Source organism: Protopterus annectens, chromosome 4.part1, assembly GCF_019279795.1.
Source record: "Protopterus annectens isolate FY-2018-M chromosome 4.part1, PAN1.0, whole genome shotgun sequence".
Classification (NCBI taxonomy): domain Eukaryota; kingdom Metazoa; phylum Chordata; order Ceratodontiformes; family Protopteridae; genus Protopterus; species Protopterus annectens.
The window spans coordinates 34484184-34511583 of record NC_056734.1 but is presented as its reverse complement, the minus strand read 5'-3'; the positions used below and the strand labels follow the sequence as shown (position 1 = coordinate 34511583).

The 27400-nt window shown below is 36.5% G+C and overlaps 1 protein-coding gene across 1 annotated transcript in view; it reads right to left on the bottom strand.

Moving 5' to 3' along the window:
- The window catches only part of LOC122800743 (maltase-glucoamylase, intestinal-like), a 1506799-nt gene that overhangs the window by 1333956 nt on the left and 145443 nt on the right, over nt 1-27400 (bottom strand). Inside the window, exon 7 of the mRNA XM_044069982.1 lies at nt 26365-26536. Coding sequence (XP_043925917.1) covers nt 26365-26536 — 172 coding nt within the window. The remainder of the gene's footprint in view (nt 1-26364; nt 26537-27400) is intronic.

Below are 27400 nucleotides of genomic sequence, written 5' to 3'. Positions count from 1 at the left end.
AAAATCAGGAATCCCACTCGGCCTTCCTGAAAACATTGGAGAACATGAAGATCTCTCCAAACACCATTATATTGGGTGACTTCAACTACCCAAACATAGACTGGGAGCATTACTCAAGCCCCAACACCCTAGCCCAAAGGTTCCTAGAATTTATAAACTCAAATGCCATGGAACAACTAGTCACAACTCCCACAAGAGGGGAAAACATACTTGACCTGATCATCACCAACATGGGGACCCTATGCTCCACACCAGAAGTATACCCCTCATTGGTAAGATCAGACCATAAATTAATTTCACTGGATATCCAAAACCCGACCCCCCCCCCCAGCCCAGAAAACCACAGTGAAAAACTTCTCAAAAGCGAACCTCACACTTCTCAAAACTGAGGTGGAATCCTTCAAGGCCCCCGGGCCAGTTGAAACTATGGCCCAAACCACAGAATCCTATATAAACGCATTCTATGGACACCTCCAAGAATGCATGGATCATGCTATCCCAAACAAAACCAAGACCCAATCGTCCAAAGGCAGGCGTCAAGTCTGGTGGACCCCAGCCATAAATAAGTTGTACAACAGAAGGAGGAAGCTACTACATGATAGAGCAAAATCCCTGAAAGGGAAGGCATCTCTGATCAGTACTAGCAAAAAATTACGATCCCTCATAAAATCCTCCAAGGCCAGCTTCAAGAGAAAAATTGCACAGGACACTAAAGACAATCACAGGGCTTTCTTTAGCTATGTTAGGAACCTGGGATGCAACTCCCATATATGGTCAGAGTTGATTCTAAATGACAAAAAATACACTGAACCCACTTTTTTAGGATATACATTTCTTTGTGTGCTTTTGTTATGTGTCGTTCTGATATACACTAAGAATATATATGTTTAAAAAATGTTTACATACAATTAATATTCATTCAGGCTTCTTGAGAATTTCAACTTTAGTAGAAGAATTGGATTTTGCGTGTTTTAAAGATCGTAATAATTATGTAATAACTGCTTTCTTTATTATGTTTTAAATCACAGTTTGATTGGTTTTAATGTACCTTTAAATCATTAATTGAATGTGAGCTAATTAATTTAAATAATTAGTTTATTTATATAAAATGGCTTAATTGATTTTATACATATGTCTGAAGAAGGCAAGGTAAGCACCTTGCTGAAAGCGCTTACAATAAAATAAGATGTATTCAATGGGACCTTATTGTTTCCCGTTTGCCCCTACATGAACTCCAAGAAGAACTAAACCCTCACATAAAACTGCTGTACAATCTCAGCCTCACTACAGGATATGTACCAAAGAATGGCGTACAGCAACAGTGGCCCCACTCCACAAAGGTGGTGCCTCAACGGACCCTGGTAACTATCGCCCCATAAGCCTGACTAGCTTTATCTGCAAGGCCATGGAGAGGATCATCATGGAACTCATAAACAAAGACATTGGGGACCTACAGACACTAGCTCCTACCCAATTCGGCTTTATCAAGGGCAGATCCTGCCTCTTGAACCTAGTCGACTTTTTCGAAACAGTCACCAAGGCCATAGATGAAGGGAAGGTAGTCCACACAGCCTATCTGGACCTTGCAAAGGCATTTGACACAATACCCCACTCGGGCATCATAGATAAGCTATCCAGCTTAAATATAAACCCCTATGTCACAAGATGGGTTGCTAACTGGCTCAAAGACAGAACCCACAGAGTCAGAATTGCCGGAGTCATGTCAGACTTGAAACTGGTTACAAGTGGTGTCCCACAAGGCTCTGTCCTGGGACCTCTCTTGTTCGGCATATACTTCTCCGAGGTACAGGCCAACACGGGAGGACTATGGCTGACCAAGTTCACAGATGACTGCAAACTGGGCGCCATAATTGACTCTCCAGCTGACATGAACATCCTCCAAAAGGTCTCACAGAGATGGATAACTGGTGCCAGAGCCATGGCCTAAAGCTAAATGCCAAAAAGTGTATAGTCATACCCTTTGGCAAAAACAAAGTGCCCACAAATTACCACATAGGTGGTAACCCATTAAGTACAGAAGAAGTAATTAGGGACCTGGGGACCCAAGTTGATAGCAATCTCTCCTTTGACAACCACATTGCCAAAGTGGTTAGAAAGACCTTCTACATAGTCCACCTTATTACGAAAGGATTCACATCTAGATCAAGTGAGGTAATAGTGCCCCTTTATTCATCCCTCATCAGGCCCATCATAGAATACAATGCCCCTTTTGGGATGTACCTTACCTGACACCTGCAGCAACTAGAAAGACCCCAAAAGTACCTCACAAAGAGGATCAAGGGACTCAAACAGATCCCATATGCTGCCCGGTTAAAAAAACTCAAGCTCTACTCAGTTGCATACCGCCTACTTCGAGGCGATCTATGCCTGACATACAAAGCTATGTCCAACCCAGAATTAATGGACATGCTCCACCTCAGAAAATCTAAATCCCTTAGAACCACATGCTCTAGGGACTTGAACCTCAGCACAGAAATAAATAGAACATGCTGGAGGGACAGATTCATAACCCAGAGGCTCCCTTCACTCTGGAATAAAATCCCAGTCCATGTTAGGCAGAGCACCTCACTGGCTCTCTTCAAGAGGAATCTTGATGAGTGGATGGGAGATCGTAGGTTTACCCCAGGGATTACTTCTGTGTCACTACTAGACAGAGGCACAGTAAACTAACCTTAAAAAGGGCACAGCAAACTCAAATCAAAGGGTGGTGAAAGCCAAACACACTCAGGCTAGGCTTATAAATGCCCCAGGGCAGATAGCCTAGTATGAACCTATGAACCTATGAACCTATTTAAAGTGTCCCCATTGTGGGATTTTGGACCCCATTCTTGATGGCATCATCTCCTTCCTAAAAATAAAAATAAAAAAATAAATAAATAATGACTTGATTGGAAGAATGTAGAGGAAATGGAGAAAGTGAGGCATAGTGGCAGGAGAAATATGACAGACTATCCTTCTGATAAGACTTTTTTCACTGACTATGAGGCAGCCCACATATTGGCCAGTCATTGCTATTGATAGATCCCTTCATGTGTGGGGGTTAGTTTAACATACTCAACTGGTAGTTACATTTATCTTGGGTATTGGATAGGGTCATTGGAAGCATAGCTTCAGTTATGGCTGCCTTGTCATAGACAAGGTGGTGGTACATTCCTTCCCGGGTTGGCAGGATAGGTTGTCCTTGAAGATGTCTTGGATTGTGTGTTATGTATTTTTGATGATTTACATGTCCTTTTCTTTCTTGCAGATGGGGTCTTGGAAAGCTGTGGATGTAATTTGGAATAGGTGGGTAGAAGGTGGCGCTTTCTCTTTACATATTAGAGGGTTTATTTTTCTTTCTCTTTGTAGATGGTGGTGTGCCAAGTACCAGTTGTGGCAATACACAGTGAAGTCGCAGATGATGGAAGCAGTGGCAAGCGAGGAGGTTGCACATGGGGAGCACAAGTGGGCAACAGCTACTGATGGAAATGGGGATTTTTGAATGCTACTGCTGTAATTTGGAATAGGTGGGTATAAGGTGCAGCCTTTTTCTTTACATTTTAGAGGATTTACTTTTCCCTTTTCTTTGTAGATGGTGGTGTGATAGGTTGTGGCGCTACACGGTGAATTTGCAGATGATGGAAGCAGGGCGAGTGAGGAGTGGTGCATGGAGTGGTGCACAATGTTTTCACTGGTAATTCCCCTTGTTGGGTCATTAAGGCAAGATAGGGTGCTGTGATCAAGTAGCGGGGTAGCTGATTATTGAGTTGGAATGTTGGGCAAGTTAGGTAGAGGTAGGTAGGGGGCTAGGGTGAAACTGGTGGGGACGGGTTATGGGGTGGGGATCCCACAGGAGGAGTAGAGTCACAACATTCATAGGAGTGCAGGAATGTATTAAGCTAAAGCCCCATGGCTCTTGCAAACCAGTTGTCTTCAACACCCTGCTTTCAGGTAGTTGGAATCTTGGGGGTTTTAGTTACTCATCCAGTTGTTTAAACCATATCTGGGGGTTAAAGGCCAAAGTCAAGCTGTTCTTTGACAGGAGGCCTGAGGGTTTCCTAACATGTGGTTGGGGTTATAAATTTGTCCTCTGAGTAGGTAGGGTGATTGCCACCTGGTAATGAGTGCACTGATGGTGTTTATGGTTGGGGATGTAGATTACTTCATTATTGGGCTTAGGTGAGTTTCAGGAACTATGTCAAAGGGTTCTGGTTCTGCATCTTAGTGTTAGGGCATTAAGGTTTTGGAGTTAGTCTGTTCCATGCAGTAATCGGGTTACTGTACATCCAGAGCTGTGTAGTTTGGCGGGCTAGTGTGAGATGCTATAGTTGACAGGGTCCTGGGTTTGAGACTTGTTAAAGGTTTTCTTTGACCAGACTGCAGAATTGTGTTCAAGGGGTTATAGTTTCTGTGGCACTTGTTATGACTATAGATTGTAATTCCAGAAAGGTCAAGCCAGGGTTAGTGACTTGAGGGAAGTAGACTAAAGGGAATGTATTCTCTTGGACTGGAGGTTCCAGTGATGCAGTGGGGTCATGGGTAATCCTACTTTATTTAGTTTCATTAAGGCATATTCCAGTGCTAGTAGGTCAAGGCATGGGGTTGATGACTGGGTTCTAAGGTAGTTTACAGATGATGGGTACACCGAATGATGTTTGGCCTAATCCTTCCCTTTATGGGAGGTCATTGGTTGGACAATTTTGGGTAGAAGGAAGGGGGAACAGCCTGGTCAGGCTGGTTGGTGGAGAAGAGGGACAGGCTTGCCCTCTTCTGTTCCCCCTCCGGTGTGTGGAAGTTTATTCCAAGGATTCATGGAAAGGAAATGAGCAGCTGGAGGAAGTTTGCTGCATAGGTAAGCAAAGAGAGGTAAGGATGCTGCTTATTTGGTTAGTAATTTGATGAATGGTCTATGAAGTGACACTGCTTCATAAGTAAAGTAAGAGAGCAAAGGTATGGGCTCTGCTTACTGGGCAGGATGAGCAGGTACGCTGTCCTGATTAACATTACAGGGATATTTATGCTGTGTTTAGAATCAACTATACTATGTCCAGTTATAACTAAAATTGGTAATGAAAGTTATGGAAGTTTAATAAAGGTCATCAAATGTCATTTGGTGTGATGTGTTTATTAAAGGGGACCGGGACAAATGAAGTTTGGTAACAAACCAAGTTTTCCTGGGGCTTCTTCAGAAGGGTTTAGGCTGATATATTAATGGGAGTTAAGTGGGTGGGGGAGGTGAAAGGGTTAGCTGGAGGGAGGGATGATTGGGAGGAAATGAGATAAGGGTGGGGAGGGGTTTAAGGGGTTTAGACAAGTGCAGCTGGGTAAGTAATCACATTTTGGTGTGAACCTGCAACCTTCCCTCCCTCCCCTTTTTTTCTTGGTGATTTGGTGGAGATTTTGGTTATGTTAGTTGGGGTAGGCAGAGAAGAGGGACAGGCTTGCCCTCTTCTGTTCCCCCTCTGGTGTGTGGAGGTTTATTCCTAGGATTTGTGGAAAGGAAATGAGCAGCTGGAGGAAGTTTGCTGAATAGGTAAGGAAGCGGAGGTAAGGATGTGGCTTATTTAGTTGGTAACTTGATGAATGGTCTATGAAGTGACGCTGCTTCATAAGTAAAGTAAGCGAGCAAAGGTATGGATGCTGCTTACTGGGCAGGATGAGCAGGTACGCTGTCCTGATTAACATTACAAGGATGTTTATGCTTTATTTAGAATCAGCTATACTATGTCCAGTTGTAAATAAAATTGGTAATCAAAGTTATGGAAGTTTAATAAAAGTTGTCAAATGTCATTCGGTGTGATGTGTTTATTGAAGGGGACCGGGACAAAATTCCTTAAAGATTTCATATCTACTTTTTATGATCTTAAAACTGTATAGTTCATCAGATGAGGAGTAGATAGCACAACTGCAAGTAGTTAAAACTTTATCAGATGATATAAAAGTAACATTTGGTCCTGATATATGTCCAAAAGAAATGCTTAAAGCAGAGAAGTTGCAGTACCAAGAAAATATCAATGCAGGACAGGAATATGATATAAGGTAACTTGAGCAAGAAGGGGTGTATAAATATTTGGGAATTGACAGAGGATTGGCAATAAACATGATCAAATGTGAATGAAGCTCATAAAGAAGTACTTCAAAAAAGTGAAACTAATACTGGAAACAACCTTGACATCTAGAAATAAAGTCCAGACAATAAACCAATTTCAGCTTCTTGTCTTAACTTACAGTTATGGTGAGATTGACTGGCCCTAAAACATATTGGATAAGCTGAACAGAATATCAAGGAAAATGCTTCAAGCTTTTCAAATGATATATAAAAGAGTATGCCAAGATTATCTATTCTACAGTCCGAAGGAGATAAGGGCCTCTTCAAAACTTTTTACATGTACAGATCTGCAGTCTTGGAACTGCATATATATCTACTGACCTCATCAGAGCCAATCATAATGAAAGTTTTAAAACATAAGGAGAGGAAGTCTAAGATGACTTCTCTGCTGACTCTAGCAGAAGCATTCAGGTGGCAAGTAGGAATGAAAATCAAACCAAAAGTAGAAAAAAATCTGACAGTAAACAAATGTGCCAAAAAACAAAAGAAAGAGGACAAGGACAAGGATTGGATGTAGAATGAAATAAAGGGAAAAGGCAAGTATAGAGATCTCCTGAAATGACCCCATGTTGATCATGATTTGATGCAGGAATAGTAAAGGAGAGATGAAATCAAAGAATGAAAAGTTAATAATTACAGTCCAAAATGGTGGACTGTGTACACGTTTCTTTATAAAGTCATTTGAACATATGGAAGAAACAGATAAAGGCAGGTTCTGTTAAAAAAAATGGAACAGTCTCACACCTTGTTGCTGGGTGTGATATACTAATGGCAGAAGGCCTGTACACTGAAAGGCACAAAATGTGGCGAAATTGTTGCACTGGGGGCTCTGCAAACATTGCAATACAGAAGTATCAGAGAAGCTTTGGGAATTTGAATCACAGAATCACAAAGCATTATAGGGAATAATGAAATACACATCACATGGGATCACCCAATACCAACAATTCAAAAACCGATGTGAGAAATCAAGATAAATTAGTCCATAAAAAAAGACAAAAGTAGCATCAATCATTTAAACAGCTACATCTAGGTATTAGACTGTCTCCCTTAGAGAGAGACAAAAAGTCATAAAATAGTAAGATGTGTAGGTAGAAATGAGAGCAATGTGGAAGAAAGATACCCTGACATTTCCAACAGTAGTAGGAACAATGGGTCTAATAAAAAGTAATATACAGTTGTATTTTGATAAGCTACCAATACATGTAACTCCACATGAATTGCAGAAGGAGTCAGTTCTGGATACATTGCAGGGCTGCAAATAGCACTTTTGGATAAAATCAAAGACTGAAACAATACTAATTTTATTAACTTTAATTATACTCTTATGGGTGGGGTATGTTCATGTCATGGATTTAGAAAGCCAAAAGATTTGTAGAAATTAAAATGAGAGAGATGAATCATTATGCATGAATAACACCTCTTAACACCACAAGCTTTAAACATGACATCTGATCAGATGCATTGATCTACTAAATTATAACATTTTACTAAGCAAAGGAAAACAAAAATAATTCCCTCAATAACAGTGAGTGGAGCAGCTGCTTTGGTGGTGTAGAGTGAGAAAGCCCTAACTACAGCTTATGCAGCCTGGATATGATTAGTGGTTTGAGTGACAGACAGAGCAGCAGGGAGGGAAAGGCATGACTGCCCTGATAGGAGAGTGTTTGTCAATAGCTCTCTCTAAGGGGAGGTATGGCCCAAAGAGGGGAGTTGCCCAGAGAAGTGGTCAATGACTGTGTGTGTGTGTGGGGGGGGGGGCAGAGAATGGACGTGAATAGAGCATATAAATGAACAAAAAAAAATACTCAGACAAATGCAAAAATAACTAAGCCCTCAGGACTCCCTTAGGATTCACAGCCCTAACAAAACCAGAGATTATCTGATAGCCCCAACGTGGGCATGAGGCACTTTAGAGTCTTTCCAGATTCATTATCCTTTTTCATCCAACTGTTACATAACTCCTTTCTGGTCAGGTTGTCATTTCCTCTTAGCTGTGGATATGAAAGATCAGTCGTCTCCTATCATTTGAATGTATAGACTCATATATCCTAGTGGCCTTAATGAAGTTTGAATTTTGGAAAGCCCTATGTCCCTATTTTCTACTTCTCATATACCCATCAAGATCACTAATATTATCAATAGTATAACAGTATTATCATGTATATTTATATGTAGCATTATTTTCCCTGACCTGATGTTAGCTTTGTCAAAGGGTGTGTTCCAGGTATAGACTTTCAAGCAAAACTAGATGAAATATAGTCTTAACACCAGACATAGACTACGTCTAGATGGCCTTTAAGAACTAAACTAAAACAACAAATATGAATCCATTACAATTAAAGTGTAGCATTCTAAACCTCTGAATTTCCTGGAACAAAGTAAATGAACTACCCCAGCTGTTTCAGGTGACTTGTTCAAAGGCTACAGAATGCAGCATTAAATTAGATAATGGAGTTTTTATGATTTTACCTTTTATTGGTATATATACTGTTAAGCTGTCTATTCGCTGATGTTGGGCTAGAGGATTAAGGAGCTGTTAACAAGCTGTCCCCTGTGGTCCACAGGTGCAAGGTTTGATTCCCTCAGCTTCCATTGCCTAACAGTGTGTCACTTAACCAGATACCACTCCTGGGCAGAGTATGAAAAGCAAACAAGGAGATCAGTACTCTCCCCTGGAAAACAAGTATAAAAATACATAACATACTTTTCATTACTGGCATGTTAAGTTCTAGGTAGTGCCTTCATATTAAAAAGGGAAAGGGCAGCTGAAGTTCTTGTTCCCATTTTGCTTACAGTTGCTTTACATTTTGCCATGAATTATTTTTTGAACACTGTTAAATGCTACCTGCAAAGTGCAACAAAATTAAACTTTTGCTCCTTGGGCAATGTGAGGTTCAACCAGAAGATGGAAAACAGGATTTTCTTAAGTGTGACATCAAACTCTGTGTTAAGTTATCAGGCAACTATAGCTGGGACTTTTCATTGGTGGTATGTTAGCTCCCAGGTGGTACTTCCATATTTAGTAGACTGCATGCTAGAATGTTGTTTTTCAGTTTAATTGCATATTGTGTTACATTTTACATCAATATACTGTATACAAACTGTGTACCTTCTGTAAAGAAAAACAAATGTTCTTGTTGCTCCTTAGGTAGTGTGGGAGGATAACAGAAACTTAGAAGCAGCAGTTTCTTCAGTGTAACATCAAGCTCATTTTCAAGATATCAGTAACCTAAAATATGGTTTTACTTGGTATTTACCATTTTTATTGTTGACTGCAATTGCTGTTAGTAGTATTTTATCAATATCTATTTCTTATATTCTTTATGTTCTTTCTGCCTGCTGATCATCAGCTCTCCTGTACTTCTTCACCTGACACATCTGTTCTTTAAGGGTGAAAGTAAACCACAGGATCCATCGTAAATCTGATTGGAGGACATGCATCCTTCATCATCATAAGAGAAACTCCTATCTTCCCTTGTGAGCACACACTGCAGTGCAACATGAGAAGGACTACTGCAGTAGGCCTTGCTGAGTCATGCACATACCCATGGTTACTACAGCATCCATTGACTTCCCTCCAAGACATTGTGGCATTATTAAAACTAGCACCACTCCTTCCTCTAGAAAAGACACAGAAATATCCCCATGTCATGTCAATGGATGCCCAAGCCAAACCACTACTCAGTCCTGAGCTGGCTTGTAGACAGGTCTTTACCTCTCCATGTTAATGGGGATGATTAATTTTAACCATTGTTACTGGTCTATTTGTCTGCATCTTAGGAAGTTACTAGACTACCATTTCCAATATTAGTTCCAGATTCCATAAAGGTAAACTATATTATATATTATAGGTTATTTGTTTAACATCTGAGAGCTTCATTACAAATATCTTATAGAATTCTAATAACTGTAATTATTATGGAATTACGGTATTTACATTTTTCTTATATTTCACCATTGATTCTATTTTAGGGTAGCAACAAAGTTTCTTCTCAATATTTTAAATTTCAGGCAGGGTTCTTGACTATGGAAACATTTATTCTAATACCTGGCTTTTTCATTGTTGCAATATTATGACTGAAAATGGATTCTCAGATAACTGATAACACTGAGCATTCAGAGTCCACATGCTAAGCAGAATGTTTTTATAAACTGTGCAGATGTTAATAGCTTGTTATTTATATTATCACAGGGTAGAAAACGTTCCTGTCTGACACATCCCAGAGTTCACAATTTTGTTACAGAATATATGGACTGTAGAACGGAGGTAATGGGATATTGTTATTGGTGCATAGATGTTTATGTTTGGATTAAATGATGTGCAGGCATGATGTGGATATTGCACACTTTATTATGGTTTGAGTAAGGTGATTATGATGTAGGCAAACTGTACGTTCAAATACTTAGACAAACTACTGGAAAGAGAATTGGGTGACGCAACACTAGCTAATCTCCCTAAATGCAAAATAATAATTTCAGAACCTCAAAAAGTGTGTAAACATTAATAAATGATGTGTAATACAAATGACACATATGATTACATGCATTGTAAGTACTATTTAATAAAGTTCTTTTGGGGTTCTGATCCTATTATTGTGCTGTATTTTTTTTTATTTAGTTTATAAGTGGATACTTCAGTGTTTGAAATGTCTAAAAAGATGAATTATGATCTGTAGTGTTTTAGTGATTCATAGGTAGTCAAACAAATCTTAATGTCTGGGCTTTTTCAGTTAATGGATCAACCAACCAGATATTGTACATTCTGTAATTCTTTAATCATAAACTGGGTTTTGAGCTTGTTAAGAATTGTAATGATTATTTTGAAATTACTAGCAATCATTCGACAGTGTTTGTCCATGAAGGTAGGCAGTACTACACTATGGAACAAAACAAGGCAGATAAGATCCTCTAAGTTTCTAAAATCAAATTTAATTTGCAAAGATTAGCAGAACTGCTGGTCTGATCACAGTTTTATAGAAACAAATGATGTTAATGTTGTTGTTGTTGTGTCTTCAGCTTTTCCTGGTTAGGGGTCGCCACAGCGGAACTCCGGTCTGCTAATGATTGGTAGTTGATTTTTGCATGCAGAGTTGCCAGCCCTGATGCACAACTTTCAATGAAGGTATGCCCATTCACGCATGTCTCCACGCAGAAGATGCTGTAGCTGAGAATCGAACCGGACAGCGCCTTACTGTGAGGTGACAACGCTACCACAGCACCACCACCGTGGTAAACAAATGATGTTAATAATAAAGTTAAAATATTTTCAGATTATGTCACTAAGGTGTTAGATAAAGTGATCCCTATTAATATCTTTATTAACAGAAAATTGTCGTTCTTATTATTTGCCATGAATGAATACAAGATGTGCCACATAAAAAAGTTTTTTAATTATTTAATTATTATCTGAAGCAACAGACTGATGCTTTCTGGAAGAAGTGTGAAGCTCTGTGTGTGTGTGTATGTGTGTGCGCGTGTGTGTGTGTGTGTGTGTGTGTGTGTGTGTGTGTGTGTGTGTGTGTGTGTGTATATATATATATATATATATATATATATATATATATATATATATATATATATATGTGGATTCACTTTATAACCTCGAAATGCTGAAATATCAAATTTCAGTATCTCGAGACTATAAAACCGAATCCACAAAACACCGACAAACAAAAACCACAAAACCACATGACTGAAAACACCGCACACACACTACACAAAACTAAACATACAACACAACACACACATCACAACATAAACAAAAAAAAACACACATACACAACTCACAATGTGCCCCCCTACTTATATATACTAACTCAGAGATCGCACAAACACAACACAAAAGGTCACTCACACACGCACATTCTCCAATCCCTCACACACACACTAACTCCCACTCAAAACCCTTACAAAACGCTCACTTACCTGACATAACACCTACATCCACACACGGCACCGCGCACAACCAAAACACAAACCTGGACACTACGTAGCGCAACTTCATAACCGCAAATTCAACATATATTCAACATATGTGAAATTCGCGATTATGAACGTTCGCTATTTCAAACATTCGACTTTATAGCTTCGAGATACTGAAATTCGACATTTCAGTATTTCGATGTTATAAAGTGAACCCATATATATATATATATATATATATATATATATATATATATATATATATTTATATATATATATATATATATATATATATATATATATATATGCATATATGCATGCATGAATCTATGCATATATAATCAGAAAAGTTTTCTTCTGAAAAAATGAATATATTTTTTCTGGAATACATGAAAACAATGTGAACATCAGAGCAATAAACTGATGAAGAAGATCAAGGATATTGCTAGTATTAAGATATGACTAATTCTGAAACTTACGAATAAATGAAGAAGTGAATGATTACATTTGTATAATCATATTGCTGATGGATTTAAATCCATATAGTTTAGATGAAAGAAAAGAAGAATATGATTTTGTATTCTCTGTATTAGCACCTGAAGAAGTAATCGGTGCCCTTATAAAATGTAAGACAAAATCTCTGGTAAATCATGGTTGAAAATATTTAAAATGTATTAAATTAGGTCAGGATACTTTTTGTTGTTATTGTTTGTTAATCTCCTATTGTTAACAATTTTAATTGTAGCAAAGTTCAGGATATTTTCCCCAAGATTGAAAACATTAAGTGAGTTTTCTCAGTCTAGATCAAAAGGAAATGGAAAAGCATCGAATACCATTTCAGCAAAGACTTATATCATCAAAAAGATTTCTCATGGAAAAACTACTTAGCTAACAGAGCAATCTTACACAAATTACATTCTTTTAAACTCACCAAGGTGGGGGGCTTTACTATCCATGCCCCCAATGTGGGGGGGTGTGCCACTCACACCCTCACAATATATATTTCAACTCTGAGATCATACTACATCGAAGAAAAGGGCAAATTTGTTACAATGGTCAACAAACTCCCTTCCCTGGGAATCCTTTGCTGAAAAGGTATTCAGTGCTTTAAGTTCAAGGAACAGATGTTCGGCAAATTGGAGCTTTAGTAAAATGATAGGTACCTGATGAAAAGTTATTTAGTCAGAAAGTATAGTAGAATATTTGTCTGTCGATTATGCCAGTAATTTTTACAAGTTAAACATTTTGCCATCTGACTATTCAGTAATGATTAACGGGAATGAACATTTTTGTTTGTTTCTGAAGAACTGTCAGATGAATTTTTATCTATCCTAATGATTATAACATTAAATGAGTAAATTATTACCTACAAGTAGGGACATAGTAGATTGTTTATAAAATTTTAGAACAATTGATATATTATGCAAGAAAATTCATATCATGTTAGTTGAGATATATGCTGTAAAAATTTATTTAGCTGATAAAACTAGACAATTGTAAGAAAGTCACTTTTTTTGGCCAGATTGGATTATAATTTTATATATAATGATAGAGACAATTAAAAGTAATTTAATAAACTGATTATTATATACCAGTACACACACACACATACACACACACACACACACATATATATATATATATATATATATATATATATATATATATATATATATATATATATATATATATATTTATGGTTCTTACTAGTTTGGTTGATTATGGCTAAGATAAACTTGCTTATGGTGAATATACTTTGGTTGACACTGTATGTGGTCTACAGTTGTGCAATAAATGATTATCCCAAGGGAAGGGGACTGTGCCGTATCCCCAGGGATTTTGTGATTTCAGAGTTAGTATATAAAATTAACAAGAGGTATGGTGGTACAGCCACCTTCATGGGCTTGTCCCCTACAAAAACACTTGTTTTGTTTTACATGTTCCAATGATTAGCCTCAGAACATTTATTGCAGTTGACTTTTGTGTGGATTGACCATTAGTAGTGGATCTACCTATCTACATATAGAGGTCCACTTTGTAATTTCAAAATTCCGTAATTACAATGCTCTAAATACCGAAGCTCAGAACTTTGAGGTTGTAGAATCACGAAAACTGTGAATGGAGCTCACTGTACAGTGTGGAAGAGGAACATTGCCATTCTCTTCACTGTAGTGTGATCCCAAGTTGATATATTTAAGTTGCAGGAGGTATGGGTGGTGAATAAGTGCTTGCCCCCCTGCAAAAATGTGGTTCTTGATGTATTGTTGTTTTAGTTTTTTTTTTTTTTATTTCAAAATTCCACAACCTCAAAGTTCTGACCATCAGTATTTAGAACATTGGGAATGTGGAATATACAAAGTGGACCCATATATATATATATATATATATATATATATATATATATATATATATATATATATATATATATACTATATATATAGACACACACACAGAGATATAATGCTTTTCTGGTGAACTATTCCTGTACAGCAGAATTAATTGTCTGACAAGCTTATCTGCATAGATCATATTTTATGGGATGTTGCAGTATAATATGGTGTTTACAGTTATAATCATATTTTTCTGCTGTATATTTTAAGACAATATCTAAAAATCTGTACTTTTTAGATGAACTTTGACATTAAACTCATGTGATCAAATGCAAGTCATTAAAAAAACAATATTTGAAACAGCATTTATTGATTGAAGTACAGTTTCTTTGTTACATGTCAAATGGTTTTGCTTATTGTAAACTGAAGTCTAAATAAACTAAAAAATGAAAATATAATTTTACCAAGTCTCATGTTAATACTTTATTCTTAGTAAATATGTGTTCATTACTATTTTATCAGATACACGTTTAATCTTGGAGCACTCTGGCATCTTCTGTTGATGAAATTACTTTACCTAATTAGTAAGCATTGTGTATTCTGCTACAAAATACTTAATTTTCTACTTTTACATTTGACAGGGATAGTCCTAAAATAGTTTGCTTTGGAAGAGAGCACTATGATGCATCAATGATATTCCTAAATCAGATATACAGCTAATGCCTCCAAACTAAATTGTTGTATATTGTTTCTTTGTCAGTATTTCATCTCTTGAACTATAAATGGATTGCCATTTAATGCATTTTGTTTGTCAATTATTCTTTTTTGCACAGTGGTGTTGAATGTTTTTACAATTTCAAGACAAGCAGTATGTACTATCAGTCTTTCATCAAATGCTGCTATTCCCTTTTCAAAGAATGCATGAAATTTAGAATGGCAACATGTCTCTTTAACAAATCCACACACTTTCACATCTAACAGAAGTATGCGGCTTTGTCATTTTTGTTGAGTTTGACTTTGGATCTCTTCACTGTTTTACTTTATACATTGGTCAGACTCATGGACATCAATCTGAATGTGTCTGATGTGATATATCCCAACCATTTAGTGGTGCCACTAATGCTTGTTATCATAAATCACAGATGTGCCTTCATACTAAAACTATGATTAATGTGATGAAATGAGCCTAGTATGTTTTTTCATAGTCTGTTTAAAAAATGCGTGGCATATTGTGTGGTTCTCATGAATTCTTTGCATCTGTTTTTGCAGCAGTTATATACTTTATGTAATGGATGTTTTTTTTTTCAAATATGTATTTCAATTTATTATATTTTCTGCATCCTGTGAAGTATGGGCAAGACTTTATGTAAGTCCTTTCACTGTGCACTGTGGATAAATAATCACTTCATTGCACTCGTAATTATCCCTTTCATTTGTGTAATATAAATAAAGAATACCTTTAGTATCTGCAATTAAAAGAAATTCATAATAAGATCAGGAAGACTTGATTATTGAGGATTTTCTCTACTTATTCATGTCTTGTTTGTTCTTACCAGAATAACCTTTTTTGCATAACACATATGACAAAGTGTAGTAATATGTAAAAAATGTACATGCTCAAACAGCCACAATTAAGCCAACCTTACTAAATTAATACCCCAATGTGCATTCACACCAATGGTCAATTGAGAATGCACAATTTACTTATTGCCTGTCTATGAAATGCATGTGGAAACTTGAGTACCAAGAGAAAACCCACATGAACACAAAGATGACATGCAGACTCCACACAGAAGGCATCCCAGCTAAGAACTACACAGGAGGACCTCTTACTCTGAGGTGACAGTGCTACCTGGTGTGCCACTGTGCCATCCCAAAAATCTGTTACGTATATAAAAATTCATCATTTATATAATCAAAAATGACAACTACTCTATCAAATGGTTATTGTTAAAAAATAAAATAATGAAAAAACTACTAAAAAAATCACCACATGGCCACACAACTTCCAGTATTGAGCACTTTCATTTACTTACATCTAAAATGTTATCAGAAAAATAACAATTGAGAAAACACCTACAATAGTCTCAGTGAAGTGCCATCTTGAGATCCAACAAATAAAACAAAATCAACTGTAAAAAAATTATAACTGATTCCAGGCTTAATTTTAGAATGCTTTGAATACTAAATACTTTGCTAATTTGTGGTATCACACTAGAATTTAATTTGAGTTGCCACATTAACTTTCTGTGTTAAATAAGGGTTTCCAAATCACCACCCCTTCCTGCATCACTAAACTGATCCATTATATAAATAAGGAATTTCTTCAACATCGCACACGTTTTAGAATGTAATCATAAGGCATTTTTTAATTCTTATTTTTTTTTTCTTTTTCAAATAATCCTATATATTTTAACATATTTTCAGCATATACATATACAACAGGAAGAAGAAATGCTATTTTTAATCAGCAAACATGCATTCATAAATTCTTTTATTTAATGTTCTGTCTGTCCTGCCAATAGAAAAATCCCCACATATAACACATAAAGAGATATTCACCAGTTTCTTGTATGAGAAAGACTATTTATCATTTGCTTAGTGGAAAAGCTTTTTACTTGGAAAACTAACTGTGGACATTCCATTGGTAAACCTGCATTGCTCATATAACCAATGTGGAAAGGTTCTAGAGCTTTATTAGACTTAATAATATTAATTTCACCGTATTCAAATAAATTCTTTTAATTGCTTACTAGAGAAAAATGCCACTAATCACTTGGATGAAACCATCTTAACCATCAAAAATTTCACAGTTGCACTGAAACATTTTGTTTGTCTCTAACTAGTCTATAAGCCACTGTGAAAGTATGTGTAAAAATTGGTCTAACTATTTAGAACTAGAAACCCCTCCATCAGCTGTCATATTAGTCAAGCTATTATTTGTATTTTCAAGTTAATTTTGTATCTCCTCTGTCTCTAAAAGCTTTTGTCTCTATCTATTCTAGCAAGGTCTTAGGATAACCTCTTTCAAGAAACACAATAATTAATTCATGCAATTTAAAATTAAAAGTTATGCCATAAATAGTCAGTCTAGATGAACATCCCATTTGTTTCCTGTCAACACTGTATTAAACAATATGCAGGCAAATGCTGTCAAAGTGCAAGTAACCATCTATAAAAGTCTCTTTCCTCTAAATTTGTGAATCAAAAGTCCCATTTCAACTGTTAACTGAATATATAAAATACTGTTCTTCTTGTCACTGTATTTAGCTGTAAATTTTAAAAATACTCAATCCTTTTGTGTTTAAGTTATGAATGAATTCCTTAAGCAACCCCCCTTTAAAAATTAATGAAATAAATAAATAATTGATTAAATAAAATGACAACAAAGTATTGAAAGTATAAGGTGTTGAATAAAAATGAATTTTTACACTAATGGAGCACAACATTTGCAAAAATGGTTGAAACTGGTGCCTCCATTGCTATCCAGCTGGTAACATCTGGAATTGAAATGAAAAAGTAACTGTTTATAATCAACTCATATAAAATACCAAAAAGAAAATTCTGAACTTTTGAATGTGGTAGTATAGTTTAAATATTGTCTAACCATGTCAATACCTGACATTTTTTGGAATCACTGTATAAAAGGACTCAACCACTAACAGAGACAAACAATTGATATGTTTCTACTTTTTCACAGTATTAAATTGTCCCAACTGTTCCAAAATCCCCCAAAGTATTTTAACCCCCCCCTTATTAGTCTGAGTAGTAAATTAACATATCTTGTCCAAATACAATGGCAAAAACTAATACTTCATAGAAAAATAGGTCTAAATGGTTGGTCTCATTCATTCTTCTGAATGTTGAGTATTCCAATTAAAACACAAGTTTGGCAATGTGACTCACATAATTGTAGCTTTCAATGTCAATAATGCCATGAGTCATACAAAAGAATTAAAATAATATACCTGTATGCTAAATCATTATTTCTTCTGGACCCTTCCTTGCAACATCCCAGGTCATTAAGTAACTTCTCCATTATGGTTGTAAACTCTGTGATATTGCTAATAACAGTCTTTCTCCTTTAGCTGCTGTCATAATCCTGATAATCTGATGCACTGCAAATCATGCAACACTTGTATATACGTTATTGAAATCACTTGTTTGGAGGGTACATCAAGCAGTATCACATCTTTCTCTTTCTTTCTTTCTCTCTCCCTTACTTTCTCTGACAAAGTGCTTGTGTTAAAGGGGTGTTATCAGTATTCATTTTATAAATGAGTTGTAATTAACAACATGATTCCTCATGAAAATTTTCTTAGCCAACAGGAAATCCTAGGTTCATTTTCCTCACATATTGTTTTAAATCAAATGCTGTTTGTGTCAAATTGGAACAAATGGCTAGAATGAACAAAAATCTTTAGCTAAAATATTAAAATGCCCTTCCAATAATGAAGTAGAGCATATATTAACAATTCTGACTTTACTTAATCCTTTTTATAAAAAAACCCTTGGAGGATGGAAACTGTGGCAGACATGGCCCCTTTCTCATTGTCTCCCTCTCTAATTCTACTGGCCCTCCATGTCTCTAAGGTGTTACTCAGTAGCATTTAGTGCTGATTGGTCCATGACTGATTTGGGGCCTAATTGAAAGCTTTCCTTGTCCTTCTAAACTGATCATGGTAACCTTCACCTTTTCCATTCTTTCAAAGGATGAGATAAAAAAATCAATTTGAGAGCTCATCAACATTGATGGATCCTGAGTGGTTAGATAAACAGTGGGATCATTGCTTTGACTAATTTTTTGGTCAGGTTGTTTTTTTCTGTATATGCCATTCCATCTTGGTAATCTTTTTTATTATGTAAATCTTTTTCTCTTTTCTCTCAGCTATGATTGAATCTTAATGATCAACTCTGAGAAAAAGTCGGCAACATAATCTCTTAAAGGTGTTAAAATCATCAAATATCTTAATATGGTTATCAGACACCAAAATTTCACATTCCAGTGAGACAAGTTCCATGTCATTGCCTTTGGCAGAAGTGCTCTTTTATTTACACCCAGTCAAATCAAATACTCATACATTCATATATAAAGAGAGCTGTTTGAGTCTAATCCATTAAGAAATATGTACACTCTTAATCTTGTTGATGCAATTTACTGGTCTCATTTGAAATTTTCTTCTGTAAAATGGATTGGATAATGTTTTGAAATTTTCGAAAAAGGTAACTATGCATTTTTGGTCATTTATTTAGGCCATGTCTGGAACCAGTTATCCATTTTAGCCCATTTGAAGTTATCTGTCAGATGTGTATTTCAGGCCAGTTTGCAGTCATCTGCAAACAATGACCAAACCCTTTGTGTAGCTTGTACAAAATAGATGCCAAACAAAGTGGCCCAGGACTGAGCCCTTGGTACACCACTTGTAGTTTTGATCTACATGTCGAAAATTGACCCTGTGGGTTCTGTTTGACAAGTTTGCAACCCATTTGATGTATGGTAACATTTAAGCTGATAGTTTTTAAAAACCAAGTGGGGTATTGATAAAGCCTAGATAGGAGTTTGACCTGCCTTTCACATACAATGGTACTGGTGACTTTTAAAAATCAACCAAATTAGAAGGCATATCGCTTACAAAGCCAATGGGAGAATGAGTCAAAATTCTTTATGTCTTTATTTTTGATTCTTTATATCTATTGGATTTTAGATAAGATTATAATAATGGGGAAAATACTGGGAGGTAGAACACCATCATAAGTGGGTACCATTTGCTAGCACTGTTTCAAGGAAATCAGATTAAGAGATCTTAAACAGCTTTAGCTGTGGTTAACTCTAGAGTTTGGATAACAGCCGGGACACCATCATCACATGATGCTGTGAATTTTAATTTGAAACTTTTGTTCTCACTTTGGAGATTTTAGGGCTAAATTGTGGTATAATATCTTCTTTTGGAGGGAAAGTTCACTAACTGTAGTCGTATTGGCAATGCTGTAGGAAGTAACTTCACATATTTTGAACTATTCTAGCATTTCTGGGAGTTTCCCCCAGGTTTCTAACATAGCTAAAGAAGGCCTTATGGTCTTTTCAGCAAATCTAAAATTTGCTTGAATTTAATCCTATTTTACTTTTAATCTCTTACCTTTAAGATTGCTCATCTTGATAGCTTCCCCTTTTTTGAGATTTTTATGGCTGGGGTCCACCAGACGACCTTTGTACAAAGTCTTTTTTATTGGATTGCCTACCATGCAGCCTTCAGGTGCTGTTAAGCATTTTAATATCACGCTTGGCATTTTCCATTCCACATCGGCCTTAAAGGAACCACACTAGTCTTTAGAAGTGTGAAGTCGGCTTTGAAGTTCTTTACTGTGGTCTTTTTATTTCAGGTGGGGTGGGATTGTCTTCCAGCAGATTAGTTGTGATCTGATCTCACCAGTGAGGGGTATACCTTTGTTTGAAATTGTGCTCCCATCTGATGATGAGATCAAGTATGTTTTCTCCTCTTTGGGATGGTGACTAGTTGTTCCATGGCATTTGAGTTTATGAATTCCAGGAACTTTTGGGCTAGGGTGTTTGGGCTTGAGTAGTGTTCCCAGTCTATATTAGGGTAATTGAAGTCACCTAGTATGATGGTGTTTGGTGATACATTTATCCCTCTAGTGTTTTCAGGAAGGCCATGTGAGGTTCCTGAGTTTGTGAGGGTGGCCTGTAACATGCTACAATTTGCAGAGCAGTCTTGCCTATGGTTAATTGCACCTGGATGGTCTCAGATGCATCGAAGGTTGCCACCAGCCGTGAGGTGTGGGTGTCTTAGATGAATATGGATACCCCTCCTTTCTTGGTATTGTCCGGATTTTGGGGCGCCATGTAAGAGGTAAAACCTGATAGTGCTGGGGTGCTCTCAGGAGCCTTGAACCAGGTTTCTGTCACAGCACAGACATCGATGTTCTCCATACTGAGAAGGGCCTCAAAAGTGCGCATTTTGAGATTTAGACTTCTGGCATTGAGCAGCATTACCCTTAGTTTTTTCCTTTTTGTGTTCTAGGGTGGTAGGTTTAGAATTTGGCCTTGCCTAAAAAGGATATGGGAAGCTTGCCAATATCCGAATCCCAGGGTGTCAGACCAAGCTGTCCTCCTTAAGCTCTCCAAGCATGTCATCCCAGGAAAGACAGACATTACCGTTGTTTAGACAAAATTTAACCAATTGTTAAAGGGTTCAGTTTTCCCTATGGGGAAAAATCATCTTGGTGAAGGAAAGGATTGCTCAAGTTTGTGCATCCTTGCATAGCAATATGAATCACTGGATTCCTTTTCATAAGTCCAATCGTTTCACTTAGAACCCTTGAACAGTGAACCAATGACAAGTCAATTTTTACTGCCCTTCATTCTATGAGCTCTATGTGGGGATTCTAGGCCCCAAAGCCCTATTGTCCTTTCTAATCTTCCTGAGGGCACCAGCCCCTTTCGGCTTGATCACAATATTCTTTGGCATTTTTGCTTAAGGGCACTTTTACAATTTCTTAGTTATTTTTGAAATTGGTTCTGAGTTGGGGTTGTTGTTTTTCACATCGGGGCTTCAGGGTTAAATGGAGGAATAAAAGTACTCTTCCTTTTTAAAGGGACCACTAAGGAATTGCTAAAATCATCACAATCCTGCCCTTCCTTTCCTTGAAAAAAGACTTGTAAATTTAATTTTCTCAAAAACAGTTTTAAATTGATCAACACTTGCGCTATATCAAGCTTGAAATTAGGTACAAAATTTATACCTTTAGAAAATAAACCAAAGTAACCATCTGTGATTTCCATCTCAGTGAAGTTATAAATAATAATTCCATGTTTTTTCAATATTTCCCTACATAAACACTCACCTAAAACAACATCACTACTACTACTCATATAACTTTCATCAAAAACACTAGGCCTAACTGAAGATTGTTGCTGTACCAAACCTTGGACAATATTAGTTCCTTCATTTTCTATAATTCCTAAAATATTGAAATCCGTGGTTGTAACATTTACTTGTTCATAGGTTTGTCCATCGATGGCTACCACATCACCACCATCCATGACAATATCATCACACTTTTCAAACTGAATTACATTCTGCAAATAATTAGTTGTATCAATAGTTGAAACACTGGGCTCATTGGCAACACTAACTTCACTATCATGACACATATTATTGTTAAACTGTACATTGCTGTCATATTGAGAAACTACAGTTCCAAAAAGTCCCTCTGAGACACCCCCCCCCTCCCATGGAGACTTTGGTTGCAGACACTCCGTCGAACGACCCTTGTTGTACAACCTCTCCGACCTTCTCAGTCCTTGAGGCTGTTCCAAAAAAACCTCCTCAGATATAGAATCACAATTAGACTCATGAGGTTGTCTCTAAAAGAATTGAGATCAAGTGAGAATATTAGATGTATGAAGCCCGATAAGGGTGGCGGTATGGTCCTCAGACCTATTGTTTCTGCGAGGGGTTCAAAAACTGAACCCCTTGCTGCTTTTGTGGATGTTTTGTCTAAACCGGCCTTTAGTGAGGTGTCCCATGTTTTGAGAGATTCATGGCACTGTCTTGAGAGATTAAGGGATGTGAAAGCTTGGTCTGACACTTATAGTTTTCTCACTGTAGATGTGGTCAATCTCTTTTCAGTTATTCCACATTTTGAGGGTTTGGAAATGTTTTATGACAGCCTTAATTCCAGTAATAAAATTGACAAGGGTAGGTTGAATTTGCTACAAGATGTCATGGAGATTGTTTTGAAGAATAATTATATGAGGTTTGAAGGTGAGGTGTTTCGGCAAACGGCGGGTGTAGCAATGGGGGCAAAATGTGCCCCGACTTTTGCCAATCTTGTTCTATTGGCATGGGAGAGGCAGTTTGTATTTTCCTCTGGATTTAAATCCAAAATCATCCTTTACAATAGATTTTTAGACGATTTATTAATCTTATGGAATGGAAGCGAGACGGAGGCTTTGGACTTTGTGAATTATTTAAATAGTACTACAGATTTTTTGAAGTTTACGTACCAATGGAATAGTGATAGTATCAGTTTCTTGGATATTAAGATTGCCAGGGTGGATGGGAGATTGTCTAGTACTCTATTTAGAAAGGAGAACTATTCTAATTCAATGCTTCACTACTCTAGTTGTCACCCGTTTCACCAGAGAAAGGGGGTGGCAAAAGGCCTGATGGTGCGAATTTCAAGGTTAGTGAGTGAGGATGATGTTTTTAGACAGGAGATTTACAAACTAATAGGTTTGTTACTTGACAGGGGTTACCCCTTAAATCTTTTGTTGAGGGTTAAAAAAGAAGTTTACAAAAAAAGACGGACTATATATATATGCCTATTTTAAAGAAGATTGCCCCTGAAAATATGTTGTCTAGTGGTATGGATTGTGTAGTTAAGAGTGATGTGGATAATGGCAAGAATGGCCCAGTGTTTGTGTTAAAGTATTGTGAAAAGGCTATAGAAATGTGTGCTGCAATTAGGCATGCCTGGGACTTTTGTTTAAGTCGTGAGATCAAAGGGATTGTTGGGAGGACGCCGATGATAGTCTTCAGTAAAGGTGATAACCTGAAGAACGTTTTGGAAGGTGTAAGTAGATGTAAAAGATCAAGGATGGGAAAGTGTGGAGTGTGCAGATGTTGTAGATTTGTTGCTGAAGGGACCTATGTATGTGTTGCCGGGTTTCCACATACCTTAGCTTGTCCTGGAGTATGTAGTTGCAATAGCAAAAATCTAGTTTATTTGGCTTCCTGCAGTGCATGTGATGCATTTTATGTGGGGATGACCACTCACAAACTAAAGTATAGGATTATGGAGCATGTAAGAGCAATCAAAAAGAGAGATGTCCACAATGCTTTGTTTTTGCATAGTCTCAAATGTCCCCAGTTCAAAAAGTTTGTATTTTTTGTTATTGATCGTGTACATGTTGATCAATGTGGTGATGTTAGTAACAGGGTTGCCGTCTTGGAAGTTGAGTGGCAACTGTGGTTAAATGCTATGAAGGAGCCTGGATTAAATGATTATATTTCCTTGAAACCAGTGCTTAAGCAAAAATCATACCAGATTTGATTGATTGGAGTTATATGTTTTTTACAGTATTTTATATTAATATATTTATCATTAAAATATTAAAATATTAAAATATTTATATATTAAATAATCAAAATATTTAAACATTAAATTATTTATTACATCATTCATTAATATATTATTTTTTGTAAGTATTTTAATGCTTTTTATTTTTATATTTATATTTAATGAAGTTACAAGTAGGTTTATGTATTTTCTTATGAATTTCCCAGGTCGGAAATTAATATATATGTTTTTATTGTTTCCTAATATTTGTTGTATGGGCTCATTGGTAAGGTTGTTTTAGTATCTTTCATTATGTGGTTATTTTTCTTTTATCATTTTATCAATTCACTAATCAATTAATTATTCAATTGATCAATTTGTATTGTATCATATAAATGGGTTGTGATTTTTCTTTTCTTTACTCTGATGATGCCATTTGTCATGGTGAAAGCGCTAAGTCCTTCGAGTTTGCAATAAAGCATTTGTCTATTGCTTGCCAGCCTGGTCTGTGTGCGGTGGTCTGAATTTTCGACTTGTGACCATACTCAATTGTGTAACCAGAAAGGTCAATAGGCTTTTTAAACAAAGTTCCAACAATTCAATCAACAGAACATTTTATGGTTAAGCAAATTGCAATATTCTTTAAAAGTGACGCAAGCACATTTATATGATAATGCCATGGGATCGCCTTGCAAGTCTTTCTTTTGTTAGCAGCATTTCCATTCAACATGGATCATATTATTTCCCAAAATGAAGGGTGTAACATCCAAAATCTGGTATGTTCTTTTACTGATTCTAATGACTAATGCTGCAATGCAGCAGAAAGTAGGAATGTAAAGGATCTCAAGGGCTAGCATGAGATTAGAAGATTACTCCACAGTAATATTTGATCAGGATAGTGTCAATGAAATCAGTGTTCTGTGGTACAAAGGATATAAAAGCATGTTTTTCTGCATCCAGAGCATTGATCCTTATTTGTGTAGCAATGTGCTCAATTGATTCTGTCTAGCCAAATGTTACACTTTCCACTCATCACCTGGAAACATGTATTTAAGTATTAAAAATGATTCTTCCCCCTCTCTCATTGGATTTTATACCTCTGTTTTCTGCTCTCATTTTCATACTTGGACAGATTTATTATCTGAGAATTGTTTTTACCTGTCTCACCACCACCACCACCATCACTGTCCCATTGGTTTCCAGGCAAACTTCCTGACTAACAAAAGTAATAAGCTTAGCTATATTTATGACAAATCTAATGCAGGTGTTTTATAATTGGCTAGGACTTTTCAGTACTCACTTTCAGGCCACCTTACTGCCTTGATACACAAAACAACAAAAGTATTCCCACTCATGAGACATAAGCTCCTTCTCTGCAAACTGTTATTTCTCCCAGTTTATTACACACAAGTTGATCAACACAGTAAAGGCTGACACAGGCCTTTCTCTTCCCCTTTTGTGTTGCTCAGAGCTGAATCCATTCTAAATACTTTGAATGTCTCTTTAAAGAGAAAATGTGAGTCTAGCTACCACATTAACTTTCACTAGCATCCATGAAGTGTATGTGGCAATAAATGGTATTAGAAGCTGGATTATAGATTAGCAGCCAGTTAGGCTTAATGATCCCTCTAAGTGGGATTCTGGCTCTTGCAGAATCTAAATAAGAGATGTATAAGCAAATAACAGCTTTGTTACATTATAGGATAATGCAAATGAAGTTGAACAGCACAGTTGCCATATACTATTAAACTGACATTTTCTGATGCACGTAATAATGGGAGACATCAGATAAACAAATCAGTACTATAACTCTTGTAATATTTTATCTTTTGAATTAATTTATTTTAAATATATTAGTATTAAACTTTGCTTCCAGGTCTCTAGCTACATGATTTGCTGTCTTATTAATATACATACCCCATTTGGAAAACTGTCTCTAGTAAAGATAGGCCAGGTTCGAAAGTCAGTATTGTGACGGTAATTTTGATGGACATGCTCTCCTAATCCATAAATGTTATGGCTCGGTACTCTGACAGAGAGCTGTAAATACTGGTCAGAATATAGCAAAGGACCAATGGTTGTATCAAATCTGAAAGATGAAAATAAAGATAGAACAGTAAATTTGCATGATCAAACGTGAATGTTCATCAAACATTTTAGCTTTATGAGCTATTCTGAAGAAGAACATAAAGAGTTTTTTAATAATCTGAGATGGTTACAACTATTTTTTTATATATTTGGATTTTTATTACATAAAATATAACACACTTTAAAACACAATACCCTATAAGTAGTAAACAAGAGTGTTGTTATTTCAGTAACAATATGAAAAGCAATCAGATGTATATTTTACCATTACCAAGCTCTCTTTCAGTGCAGTATTCAAATAATAAATAATTTGTGCTTTGTAATTCTGAACACAACACACACACATAATTAACATAAAAAACTGTGCCTGGTAGAATGTCCATTTTAGTGCACATATATACATGAGATTGATGACATGGAAATTAAATGACCATTTCCATTTAGCATAACCTCTTACTTTGTCAGCTCTTCCCAGACATGCCTGTCAGATATTTTATTTGCATATTGCCTGGTTAGTCCATTGCTGTATGCCAGATGAAATGTGATGGTGCTCATGGAATTATGAACAGCAAAACTGCACAACCCAGGGGAACTGACAAAAGCAAAGAAGCAGTGGACATACTAAGACTAGGTCCCCTTGCAATGCTGTCTAGCAATGATAAAAAGGCACGTGTCCCCCACAAGAGAAGTTCAATGGAGACGTTATGGCCATATTTCTCAGCTGTATGTAATAGAGCTCTGTCAAGCCCTCTGGGCCCTATTGCAAATCGTTGGGGTAGAGTAGAAGCTGCAAAGCACTAGTAGATTGTCATGTGCAAATAGCCACATTATATATCTGCAGAAAAGAACCAATGTAAGTGTTAAA